General features: G+C 42.8%; 3 protein-coding genes across 4 annotated transcripts; 1 reads left to right on the top strand and 2 right to left on the bottom strand.

Annotated features, from left to right (window-relative positions):
- The first annotated feature begins 482 nt into the window (after window positions 1-482).
- LOC310805083 (translation initiation factor eIF2B subunit alpha-like) lies at window positions 483-3,450 on the top strand. Of its 2 annotated transcripts, none has more exons than XM_083670614.1 (9): window positions 483-734; window positions 833-934; window positions 1,232-1,368; window positions 1,727-1,843; window positions 2,009-2,121; window positions 2,217-2,285; window positions 2,561-2,636; window positions 2,846-2,971; window positions 3,241-3,450. In XM_083670614.1, the coding sequence occupies exons 1-9, from the start codon at window positions 722-724 to the stop codon at window positions 3,394-3,396; spliced, it is 909 nt and encodes a 302-aa protein (XP_083526740.1). In that variant the 5' UTR covers window positions 483-721; the 3' UTR covers window positions 3,397-3,450. The 2 variants fall into 2 exon arrangements, with proteins under 2 accessions (XP_083526740.1, XP_083526739.1); XM_083670613.1 differs by having other exon boundaries at window positions 1,607-1,843.
- A 26-nt stretch (window positions 3,451-3,476) lies between these two features.
- ddx55 (DEAD (Asp-Glu-Ala-Asp) box polypeptide 55) lies at window positions 3,477-7,916 on the bottom strand. The gene is made up of 14 exons (XM_083669776.1): window positions 7,776-7,916; window positions 7,605-7,655; window positions 7,363-7,449; window positions 7,150-7,241; window positions 6,921-6,983; window positions 6,612-6,761; window positions 6,191-6,380; window positions 5,958-6,040; window positions 5,724-5,855; window positions 5,370-5,462; window positions 5,012-5,126; window positions 4,597-4,765; window positions 4,108-4,394; window positions 3,477-4,004 (listed from the first exon to the last, which is right to left on the bottom strand). Exons 1-14 carry the CDS (start codon window positions 7,881-7,883, stop codon window positions 3,819-3,821), a joined length of 1,806 nt encoding a protein of 601 aa, XP_083525902.1. The 5' UTR covers window positions 7,884-7,916; the 3' UTR covers window positions 3,477-3,818.
- Window positions 7,917-8,246: 330 nt separating this feature from the next.
- tmed2 (transmembrane p24 trafficking protein 2) lies at window positions 8,247-11,894 on the bottom strand. The gene is made up of 4 exons (XM_083670549.1): window positions 11,523-11,894; window positions 10,834-11,026; window positions 10,067-10,174; window positions 8,247-9,930 (listed from the first exon to the last, which is right to left on the bottom strand). The coding sequence occupies exons 1-4, from the start codon at window positions 11,700-11,702 to the stop codon at window positions 9,806-9,808; spliced, it is 606 nt and encodes a 201-aa protein (XP_083526675.1). The 5' UTR covers window positions 11,703-11,894; the 3' UTR covers window positions 8,247-9,805.
- Between the last annotated feature and the right edge of the window lie 435 nt (window positions 11,895-12,329).

Raw genomic sequence — 12,329 nt, 5'->3', positions numbered from 1 at the left:
CCCTAAAATCGCAAGGAAGCACGTGAAGCAGTTTTATCTTCAACCCACCAAAACGGATGACTGGTGTATATGTTATCTTTTAATAGGCCAAATTATATTTATTGACCCTGATAAAATAGCTGACAGCTGTTCTTTGGATAAAGGTGTCTGCTAAATTCCATAAATGTAAATGTAAATGTTAGACGATGACAATGATGTGATAACTAGTTTTTACTGATACACTAGCTGAATTAATAGGTTGAATGAATAGCCTACAGATAATGTATCTGTTTTGGGGCCAAATCACCCATGTGGTTGTATGTACTTGGTCACAATATATAGTACATCCACGTTTTAGGCCTAAATGCAATATCCAAAAAAGTGCGGTTGGTTGGCTGCTTAGGATGGAACTACTATAAACATTCTTAAGAACTACAAGTTACGGGCATTTGTTTTACGTCATATGCATCATCAAATCGCGACTATGACAGACAACTAAAACTTTGAATGCAAGGATTAGGTCTTTAGTATTCAGTAATTTGTGTCTTCTCTCTATCTTTCTTGTTTTTGTATGTCCTCCATTGTGAAAAGCTATTTTGTAATATCGCAGGCCATATTGCGAACAAGCTTGTAGTGGTTGACGTGGGCTGTCAAAACAGCATAGAAAGCATTTAGCTAAGCAAAACACAAAACACTTTACACTCCTGGTTTGCCTAGCATTTGAGACTTGCTCTCTCCCAAAATGAACGAGGAAGGTACGTGTAAAATAATAGTTTATGGGTGTCATAACCATTGCAAATGACTTTCTCATGTGTGCATGAAAAGAGTGATCCCTATGTGCGTCTCTTGTCAGAGTTGGTGGAGTACTTCAGGACCCAGGTGAGAACAGACCCAGATATGGCGTCTGCCGTGGCAGCCATCCGCACCCTTCTGGAGCTCCTCAAGAGACACAAAGGTCTAATTTTCTAGACATTCAGATTCTGTGCAGTCATGGTCATTTACGGCAAAATTGATGTTTTATTGCAGTGCTCAACATATGTGTACAAACACGTTAGACCTACAGTACACAACATGCACTTTGTTGACTGTCCAGTTAGTCGTTCATGTTCTTATAGGAGTGCCCATCTCAGTATGTTAATGAGAGTACCCTGATATGTTAGAGTGCCCAGCACTCCATGTAATTTGACACCTGGATTACAACCAGCCTTTCGTGTTCCTGAATACCGTGTGCCCACCCAACACCTCCCAATAGGTGAGACGATCCTGGGGTTGAGGGAGAGCCTGACGTGGGCCATAGACTGCCTGACAGGTGTGGACTCCTCTGTAGCTGTCTCCTCAGGAGGGGAGCTGTTCCTACGCTTCATCAGCCTCACATCACTGGAACACCAGGTCAGGGGGCTTACGCTCAGACACAGCCTGATATTGAAATCGGCTGTGACAAGACATTATTTTCATGAAAGTATGCATATACACAGACGCACATTAACAAACATTTTTTGACACGAAACAGTTTCACACAAGGTAAGGATTGCTGTCATTCAATAACACGTCTAGAAATGACCTCACTAATGAATGTCAGATCCCCGGCATTTACACATGTACTGTCTTGGTTTATTTTGTGAAACAGAAAAAATTACAACGCACGCAGCAACACCTCTGCAGACAGACAGGGCCAGGCACGCCACCAGAGGTCAGAGCCCATGGTGGCTGTGTCCTGAAGGCGTCTCCTTCCTGTTGTTTATCTCAGGATCTGTTATGCTGTAAGAAAGTGATGGAGGAGAGAGGAGAGCTGTTCCTGGAGAAGATCTCTCTGTCTAGAACCAAGGTGGCTAAACTGTGCCATACCTTCATCAAAGACGGGGCGGTGTGTAATTGCATCCATCTTGGGTCAACTATGACCATCTGTGTGTGTGTGTGCCTGCACTCTGTCTAATAGGCATGTCTACCTGTGTTTGTAAACCTTATCTCTGCTTTCTCTGTCTGTATCCATCACTCTCCCTGCCCTGCTTTGTCCCTCTGTCCCTCACAGAAAATCCTGACTCACTCCTTCTCCAGGGTGGTCCTCAGGGTACTGGAGAAAGCTGCAACAGAGAAGAAACGCTTTACAGTGTTTGTCACGGAGTCCCAACCAGACACAGCGGGGTGAGGGGACCACACACACACGCACACACTCACTCATAAGACAGACAAAGCGACACACACTCAGTTTGTCTGATATGTGTGTCTGTCATGTTCAGGCGACAAATGGCAGAAGCCCTGAGAAAACTCGATGTTCCTGTGACAGTAGTGCTGGATGCAGCAGTGGGGTAAATGTCAGTCTATTGTTTATAGTCTAGGTTTTAACACAATTCTGTGCATCAGGAATGATGAGGTTTATAGAACGTAAAAAGATACTGTATAACTTATAGAATGTCATTGGTATTGTTATGGTATACAGTGAGTTCCTAATGCTCATTTGGTTGGCAATTTACTTGTTTCACTTGCTGGTGTTTGATTCCCACATGAGCCACATGGTACTGTTTTTTGTGTTAACCATGACCGTAAATCCCTGTATGTGCATGATGACTTCCCCCTCCTGCAGATGTGTACTGGAAAAGATTGACGTAGTTATCGTAGGTGCTGAGGGAGTGGTAGAGAGTGGAGGTATCATCAACAAGGTGAGTCCTGGGAACGAGAGCCCTACAGTCTGTCTACAGATGTGAAGTTTGTGAACTTAACTTAAAGATCGCAACCCTTCTTGGCAGTCCTATAACAAACCAGGGCACTTTCAGACCAGCCCTAATAGTTCATGTGTCTTAATTGAACCATGATTATAGTATGTCTTGCTGTGCTAATGATTGTGTGTTTATGTCATTGCCATATTCAGATTGGGACCTATCAGATGGCGGTGTGTTCAAAAGTCCACCACAAGCCCTTCTATGTGGTAGCAGAGAGCTTCAAGTTCGTCCGTCTGTACCCGCTCAACCAGCAGGACGTTCCAGACAGGTTCAAGGTCAAACACGTTTCCATAGCTACACAGTAAACGCTAATAATTCACATAGCAAAACAATTATTTAATGCACCTTGTCCTCCCCTTTTATCACCAGTTATGTCTGTTTTTAGCCAAACATACAAGTCAGCCTGTCAGTGCTTCAGAATAAGATAACTCCCTTGTATTGAAATGTTGGCTTGTTTATTCAAGCCGTTCTTCTCTCAAGATATGCGGCACCATCTCACCAATGCCTCATTTGATCGTACCTGTTCCTCTGTCGTCCTCCACAGTACAAGGCTGACATCCTGAGGACTGTACAGGACCTGTCACAAGAACACCCCAGGATCGACTACACCCCCCCCTCCCTCATCACCCTCCTATTCACTGACCTGGGGGTCCTTACCCCCTCTGCAGTCAGCGACGAACTCATCAAGCTTTATTTATGATAGTGCCTCACAACAGCTAAATAAAAACCATGAAAAGGAGACTTTTATTTAAAACTCTTATGTAACTTTATTTTTTTTACATTTTTATGGATGGTTACAAAAGACAAGTGAGCAATGAGTGGACATGACTTTACACTGTCCATAACTACAAAATCAGTGGTTTGATTTGCTGTACTCAAAACTGTGTTTTGAACTGTGATGTGCTGTGAACTGTGAGTTATAAAAGAGATGCTTCACTTTAAAATGTGTGTGAAGTTTGAGGAAGTCCATGAGTAGTCCTACTCCTGTCCCATATATTAGAGGATATTTCCCAACATAGGGCCTCTGATATAAAAATGTTCCATAGAATCCAAATGAACCCATGTTCCTTCAGGCTGGGGGCAATACAGCTACAATGAGAGGCACACTGCCTGTAAGAGTCTTCATACCCCGTCCTCTCCCCCAGAACTCGGTTCTTGTGATGGCCCTGCCTTCTTACCTGGGGTCTTTTTTACTGCTGTGACCTGTTTCTCAAAGTCCTCCTCAGTGATCTGTCCTTTCTTTAGTTTCTTCAGCAGACGAGTGTCATTCAACAGTTCCTTCATGTCCTCATCGTCCACATCTGAGCCCTGTTGACAGTCAAAGGGTTGGTTAAGAGTCATCTACTTTCTATGCATATGGGCCCTGTCCAATACTTTAAAAGGATTCAATGGGTAAAAGCAAGAAATGTACCTCATTAAACTTCCTTTTGGCAGCTGACTTTTTCCTGCGGACCACCCTGGTCTTCTGTTTGGACCACGCCTTGTTCTTCATGATGTGCCTCTTGGGTGGAGGTCCCCTTTCCCTCAGCTCAGCTAGCATCTTCTGCCTCAGCTTCTCCCTTTGCTTGTCCTTGTAGCGGATGGTTTCTGTGTCTACGGTGGTCTCTTTGAACTCTGGGAATTCCTTCCCCCTCAGCTCAGGCATCTTAGGCATACGCAGGAGAGCGAAGCCCTGTGCCAACAAGCCAAAGTCCAGATCTGACCAATGATGACAGGAGAAGGAGTTGATGCTATTATTCACCTCAGACAATTGTACAGTATAATCAATCTTACAACAATATCAAACAAACAACCTCGTCTCGTTTGAGAGTCTCTAAAATAATCTGACTACTTACTAGTATCTGACTACGTGAGGTGAATCTGAACCGAGTATGTAAAACAGGGATTCCTTAATTCTGACCTTTGACCCTGAAGATGAGGCTGCATTCATGTTTGGCATAGGCCTGGACGGTGGAGACAAAGGCCCTCATTGCCCTGTCGAACATGGCGCGGTCTGCCAGGGCCAGGGTCTTCACCTTGGGCAGGACATCCACCACATCACTCACTGGGGGCATCCTCTCGAGCGGGCACTGGGAATAGGGGGTAGGGATGTATATTTGTCAACAGTGATAAAAATGTTTTTATTAAAGTTGACACCAATAGAGCCTCAGGAGAGAGAAAGAGAGAGGGGTGGAGAGGAAAAAGGGGCATCCTCTGGAGGCACTCACTATTTATCATTAGAGTTTAGGGTTTGAGAGAGACATCTCATACACATTTTGCTGTAGCATTTATTAACAAAGAATAAATTAATCCATCAATCTATTGCCCATACTCACTTTCTGGTTGATGGACAGGAAGTTGACATAGGATTCCTCCATTGGTAGCAGAAAGACAAGGGCGTTTCCGTGGTTACCAATGCGTGCTGTGCGTCCACAACGATGTACAAAAGCGCTGAGGGAGAGAGGAAGCAAACTAAACTTGAGCAAATTATTTTTTCAACCAACCTGTGGTCTATCCACTTTTTTTGGTAACATCAATGCTAATGTTAGTGAATGGGAGTTGGAGCTATGGGGGCCCTTGACTTATGCTGTCCTGTTGCGAGGTTCTGTTTCTCATTTCTATCCTTATGATTGGGTCTTGCCTATGATAATACAGTTCTAATTGGCTGACATGGTTGTGACCCTGCCTCCATACCTAGCACAGCTGGGAGGGTCATACTGCAGCACCCAGTGGACCTCTGGAATATCGATGCCTCTTGCCATGACGTCTGTGCACACCAGGATCCCACTGCAATACAACACAACATTAGACAAGTCATTTAACCCTCTGCAACACAACATTAGACAAGTCATTTAACCCTCTGCAACACAACATTGCAATCATTTAGCAAACACCGTTGCTGAGCACACACATTTTCTTCACGTCTCAGTAAAAGAAAAAGTTATCAGCACCTGGAGAGTCGTCTAGAAGCTAATGCAAAGATGTGTGATGGTTACATCAGTTGAGCTAATTGAGCTGATAACCTAGGTGAACCACTCCTCCTCTCACCTCTTCAGGGCTCGGAACTCAGAGAAGATCTTGTTGCGTTTGTGCTTCATCTTGCCATGGATGCAGTGGATGTTGACATTCTTTATCAGGACCTCGAGGGCTCTGCCAAAGTACTCCACACACGCACAGGTACTGTAGACACAACACAGTCACTAGTACCAAGAGTCATGATCACACAGCAGTTTCAAGATCATCTCTGCAGTGATACGGCTGTATGCATATGTTTTTTAGTACCTGAAGAACACCAGTTGTTTCTCATGCTTGTGCTGTCTGAGAAAAGCTACCAGGTTATTAAACTTGTCCTCCGCTCTGCAAATCTGATGAAGCACAACAACAAAGGGAAATAATTATGCCTCTCATTTATGTCAAAAGAAAATAACATGCAAGTGTGTATGAAATTAGATTCAGTGTGATTTTTCTGTGTGTGTGTGTGAGAGAGAGAGAGAGAGTTGGTGTGTCATACTCACTGTGTAGTAATTGCTGAGCCTGGCAGGGGTTTTCTGTACACTGGTGGCTGCCACGCCCTTCTCTTTAACAGCAATGCGTACAGGGTTCCTGAGGCCAGCCCTCACCAGCTTCTCCAGCTCCTGGGTCTGAGTGGCTGAGAACAGGCCTGTACGACGCTGCTTAGGCAGGTACCCCAGGATGACATTCAGACTGGAGAGAGAGAGGCTTTGTCAGGACTTTTTGCCACAGAAAAAGTAGGCACAATCAGATTGAAAACCATCTTTGTTTTAACTGCCTGATCCAGCGTCCCAGGGTTAATCTGCATCTGTGCATTTTGTGTTGTATACCACTGTATCATAATGTAGCTGGATTTGGAGCCAATGTTAAGCTGCCTGGATTCATCAAGACAGTCATAGTGTTATGTGTTGTACTGTGTTGTACCTGGCTTCAAAGCCCATATCCAGCAGGCGGTCAGCCTCGTCCAGAACCAGAACTTCCAGACTCTTCACTGAGATACCCAGGTCTAGACCGTCCGCCTTCCTCCGGAACATATCCTCAAGACGACCTGGTGTCGCAATCACTATGTTGGCCCTGAAAGAGAGACAGACAGAGGGTGCTTCCTCTCCTCATCTTGCCTTCACTTGTGATCACTGATAGGTGAGAGCAGATTAAGTTTTGTTGAATGCAGAAAGTCAGGTAGCAGAGCTACAAAAGAGCATATTACAAAACCCTCAGAGAGAACATAGTTACCCCTGTTCCTTGAATTTCTCCACATCATCTATAGGGTTGCTTCCTCCGATCAACAGAATCTGTCTGAAATTGGTTAAAACACCAATTCAGGTTAAAACACAATTATAGTCCATTCATATGGAAGATCTAGTACTCTTGGAACTTTTCAGAGTTTGTACAAATGGCTCTGGAATACCCCCAAAAGAATAGGCCCTTGTCGCCTCAGCTGAGGGCCTGACTCTCCACCTACCTGAACTGTGGAAACTTCTGGAGGAACTGGTCCATCACCTCGCTGATCTGAAGGGCCAGTTCTCGGGTGGGGGTAACGACTATGGCACCAACCTGCAGAAAAAATAACATAACTCACACTTATATTGTTCCCCACCCCAGTCACGCAATTTTACAATTGACAAGGCATTGATAATCAAAAATCCACTTTCCCTTTAACAGACCAAATCCTTACCTGCAATTTCTTTAGTTTGTCCTCTCGCTTAAGAAGAATTTCAATGATGGGGATAACGAAAGCTAGCGTCTTCCCACTCCCCGTCACCTGCAAGCATTACGAGAAAAGTCAATAGGTCAGGGGGTGGCAATTTGAAGAAGACTTCCCTCCCCAGTGGCTTGAGGCAGCAACCAATCTTGTCCTGGTGCTAACTGGCAGTTGTTCTATATTCTCTAAATATATCGTAAATAATGCACACTTACCGCTTCGGCAGCCACATCTTTATTCCTCATAAACAGGGGAATACAGGCTGACTGGAATAGAAAAAAACTGAATCATTATTGTGGTCGAGAAACTGGGGAACATGCTAGCTAGATAGGTACGAGCTAGTTAGTCATTAGTAGAAACCAATAACAATGAAGTTATGGTAGTACCTGAACTGGTGTCATGTGTGTAAATCCCAACTCATCGAGGGTTTGCATAATATTGTCGTTAAGTTTTACAGGTAAACTAGCCCATTTTCCTTCAGTTGTGTTTTCCATGTTGGAAATTCTTCAGCCCTCCACGCTGTACCAATTTCCTGCACATCGATGTTTACAGTCCGGGTAGAAACTGCGGAAGTACCTTAGAACGTACCGCATGGTGGAGATCACCACGTCAGCTGATATTCCAATATTTCATGTTGACCGTTTTCTCCTCTGTGCTGCTCTATTGTAAATATGGCCTACATTTGTATATGCCTGGAATCATGTTGTTTTTCTAGTGTTGCATGTGATTTTTGTTAATTTCCCACTCTTGGGATAATAAAAAAAAAAAAAGCACTTGACTGGACTTTATTGATACAAGTGAATACAGATATGTAGTAATCAGGAAATAATATTTAAAAAACAGTGAACAAACAAACATTTTTTTTAAGAATATTGTTATTCATTGTTTATTAAACCTGGATCATTTTCCACTGACAAGCATTTAACTTTACATTTTTACAGATCCATTCAGCAGAATTTCATTGATGACATCCATGAGTCACTTGACCAAATTCCTCATCAGCAGTCACTTGAGTTACTGCAGTGACTGTGCCGTGAGCAGTGCCTGAGCTCACCAGAAAAATGCAAAGTACAAAACTGGGGCATATTCAGTAAAATTCAACATTTAGGATGTTGCATTGCAGATAGATATACATTGTGTATAGACAACAGACTGGACACAGTATTCTAACAGACAAAGCCATATCCATTCTATACATTAATACTTCTATGTTGCATCCCACTGAATGTGCACCAGAAAATGAAAAGTACAAAACTGCTTACCATCACATAAATTAAACCCCCACCACCCCAAATTACTACTGTATCGGTCTAAAAAAGTAGAAGCAACTAACTCACACCAGCAATCATAACATTGTTTCAGCCCCCCCCCACCCGCACTCAATATAACCTATTGCAGTGTTCTTGAATGCTGCTTCTCAGGACTCACAGGATGACAACTAGCAGATTGGATCCGTTGTATTAGCGATGAGCTAGATTCAAAAGCCTGCTCATCCTGTGGATGCCAAAGACCTGTTTTGAAGAACACTAACCTACCTATTGGAACCCATCCGTAGTAAAATGGGAGTATAAATGTTTCCCTGCACTGCCCAAGATTCAGAGAAGCATTATGTGCCATGGATAGCTATGAATCAATCACAACAGGAACAAAAAAAAAATGTAGTCCATTTCCCAGACCACAATAAAACTCCTTCAGGTATTCAGAGGGAACATTCAGTAGGGTGCAACAAATAAAATGTTGCAGATAGAAATGTAATGTATAGAGCTGACAATTGTTTATTGTACATGACAGAGAAGAGGCATGTTTGTTCTGTACAATATATTTCTAACTTAAAATTCTGTTATATCGCATACTTCTGAATAGGCCCCAGGTGTCTCATCTTATGGTGATGCATACAGTATATTCTAAATTACTTACTTTATCATATCCTTTACAGTAAGATCCGAAACAGGGTCAAATATGGGATACATTCTTCTCTCATAACCATCAGAGTGCATTTTTAAATTCACATTTCCATCTCACTAACGTTACTTAAAAGAGCACATCCATCATCAGAGACAGACGGACAACCTCACTGGCTAGTGACTGGCTGGTAGTAGCAGTTGACCAAGCTGCATGAAACAACTCACACCAAATGAATTGCTTCCTCAGCATTATAAGAAATGATAATCAAACTTGACTTTAACCTAAAGATCTTTAAAAGGTTGTAAGTTCAAAACAGAAACAACGGTAACAAGAACATAGATAAAGATGGAACAAAGGGGGAAAAAAAAAAAAAAAAAAAAAAAAAAGAAAGAAATTGTACTCAAAAACTTTGACTGGAATCTGCCGGAGTCTTATTTCCAAGGTGTGACTTGCTGTCTTGGTGCCGGAGAAAACAATGGAACAGGAACACACAGGGGGAACATTTTATATGTTACACCACCCGCCGCACTTCGAAGAACCTCTTCAGGTAGTAAATCTGTCCGAGGGTCATGGCCACCAGGACCAGAGCTTCAAAGAAAGACCAGAGCACAACTCTGCTGTTCGTGTTGTCGTTGACTGGAAAAAAACAGGGCAGAGATCAAATATACTTAGAATACAGCAAACACATATGAATACAGGACTAGTTCTCTCTCTGTGTGTGTGTGTGTGTGTGTGTGCTTTTGTGTGTGTGTGTGTGTGTGTGGTGACTCACTTGCTCTGTGTATCCTCTCTCGGACCTCCATGTACTCCTGCTCGTGCTTAACCGCAGTCATGGCAACCGCCAGCTCGTTGATCATCTCCTCCAGTTTGTTTTGGTGGGCTGGATCAGAACAGAGAACCAACCAGTAAGGACCAGAGTAGACACAATTACATTTTTGTGAAAACGACATGCATAATACAGAACAAAAGGCACACTGCTCACAAAGTTGTGGTTGTGACCTAAAAACACATCTCATAGCCTATCAAAAGTTAGTCAGAAAATCGTTAACTTTTCTCAGAGGCTTATACTTGATAAACTTTGCACCTTCAAGATTGTTGTCCCAATTATCTGTGTTGTCATGATCAAAACAAGGTAAACAATCTGATCCCACAAACAAATCTTTTCTGCACACCATCCTCACATCATTCCCAAGCAAAATGCACAGCAAGTAACTTGAACATGTAGGTTTCAATACACTCAGAAAACCCATTCAGCGGCATAGGTTAGAGGAAAGCTGAGTGCATTGCGCTGAGCCACACTGGCAAAAGTAGCTTTTGATGTGGCATGTGCCCTACCATCCCAGTTGTCACCACCTATGAGGAGGGAAAGAGAGTGCCCAACATCATCAAGACAATGTACAGAAAGAGAGAGATGTAGAACCATAAGCAAAGGGAACAACAGAAAGAAACACCATTAAAGAGACTAAGAGATCTAATAACCCAGAAATAAGATCTGTTCATCCTGAAGGAAATGAAATGTAAAGCTTTACACACACACACCTTCTGTCTCCATGTCCTGGCCCTTGGGTGCCTCTCCAATATCTATGGTGAACATAACGATCTTGGGTGTCATGGTGGACATCTTGTTGCTGAAGCAGAACTTGTAGGTTCCATCCATGTGTGCTGCCACAGAGTATTTTCCACTGGACTCTCTGTCTCCTTTGTAAATCTGCTTGCCATCAGGTCCTGTTATCTGTACAGGAGACAATAATATGTCAATTCACAGTACATTTCATACACAGTCGTTGGGGGCATGTCATGTTATGTCTGCAACATATGGTAAAAAAATAGATGAGTTTGCACCTGAGGTAAAGCCAAAGTATATGGATTTAATCAACAAAGCAGCAATTTCAAATATACTGGTGAAGCAGCAGCTAGCCAGCTGTCAACGATTGGGGATATCTTTTGACAGCTGTTTTGACAGCTATCGATACATAAACTTCGTGTTGTGCTTTATCCATATGGATATGATGCCAATGTGAGCCAACTAGCGAACTACCCAATAACTAAGAAAACAATATTTATGATATGACGTATTATCTGTCAGAAAGAAGGCAATTAGTACATTGTGGGACTGACACATGCACTGACTGGTTTGTGAGGCTACCAATAAGCTGCACATCACTGATCACCAGCTAGTTTCCTACATGCCAACAACAAGCTAAACCAAATCAATCACAATGTCTCACCTCAACGTCGATGTCCAAGAAGCCTCCTTCTGCAACTTCAAACATAAGGCCCATTTTGGTTCCGGAGTTGACGCGTTCATAGAAGCACTCATCGGCATGAGCATCTATGCTAACGAAGTAGCCGGATGCTGTGGCAGATAAGACAGCTAGAAGGACAACGAGTTCCGAAACAGTGAACATGTTTTTGAATTAGCAAGCGTTACGTGATGATTGTAGATTTACTGTATGCCCGTATTTCCAAATATCCCATAAGATTGTACATGTAGCGCACAAGAGGGCTCCTAGGAAACTCAAATTAGAATGAGGTGGAGAGTGTAAACTTCCTATCGTAGCCAGTTAGCTAGCTTCAGTGTGAGACTGCCACGTAAGGGTTTAAACGGAATGCAAGGAGGATCAAATTTAGTAAGCGCTCCGCGGTTTGAAAAAATGGGCACCCCTTACTGACCCCTAGGAGAAAACCATAGACTTGCTCACCATGCTGAATAAATAAAGGAACAATTGTGACTTCCATACCTGAACTGAGGAGGATGTGCAAATGACAACAACAACAAATATCAACTCTGACAGCTATTAAATGCATCTAGCAGACTGGCAACGAGCACTTGTTTTTGTTTTAGTGATAACTAAACTAAATGTTTGACTGATCTGTGGATGCAGTCAGTGGGCTCTAATTTGATGAGTAAATGATCTTCAAAAATACATTTGTTTCAGCTAAGGGAAAATGTTATATACAAGTGTAAAAGTGGACTGTCATACTGGGATACAGGACAAGCTCTCCTATTTGAAAACACAATAGAACACAATAAT

The sequence above is a fragment of the Argentina silus genome (assembly GCF_951799395.1).
Source record: "Argentina silus genome assembly, chromosome: 5".
Lineage (NCBI taxonomy): Eukaryota > Metazoa > Chordata > Actinopteri > Argentiniformes > Argentinidae > Argentina > Argentina silus.
This window is presented reverse-complemented; position numbering and strand designations above follow the sequence as displayed.

Excerpts from the sequence above, each read along its gene's own strand:
- LOC310805083 (XM_083670613.1), top strand. Across the intron at positions 2,122-2,216 it reads TCCCAACCAGACACAGCGGG|GCGACAAATGGCAGAAGCCC; the intron begins GTGAGGGGACCA and ends TGTCATGTTCAG. Across the intron at positions 2,286-2,560 it reads GTGCTGGATGCAGCAGTGGG|ATGTGTACTGGAAAAGATTG; the intron begins GTAAATGTCAGT and ends CCCCTCCTGCAG.
- ddx55 (XM_083669776.1), bottom strand. The coding sequence starts at position 7,883 with ATGGAAAACACAACTGAAGGAAAATGGGCTAGTTTACCTGTAAAACTT. Across the intron at positions 6,984-7,149 it reads CAGAAGTTTCCACAGTTCAG|ACAGATTCTGTTGATCGGAG; the intron begins GTAGGTGGAGAG and ends AACCAATTTCAG. Across the intron at positions 6,381-6,611 it reads GATATGGGCTTTGAAGCCAG|TCTGAATGTCATCCTGGGGT; the intron begins GTACAACACAGT and ends CTCTCTCTCCAG.
- tmed2 (XM_083670549.1), bottom strand. The coding sequence starts at position 11,702 with ATGTTCACTGTTTCGGAACTCGTTGTCCTTCTAGCTGTCTTATCTGCC. Across the intron at positions 10,175-10,833 it reads CCAGGACATGGAGACAGAAG|CCCACCAAAACAAACTGGAG; the intron begins GTGTGTGTGTGT and ends GTTCTGATCCAG. Across the intron at positions 9,931-10,066 it reads AGAGAGGATACACAGAGCAA|TCAACGACAACACGAACAGC; the intron begins GTGAGTCACCAC and ends GTTTTTTTCCAG.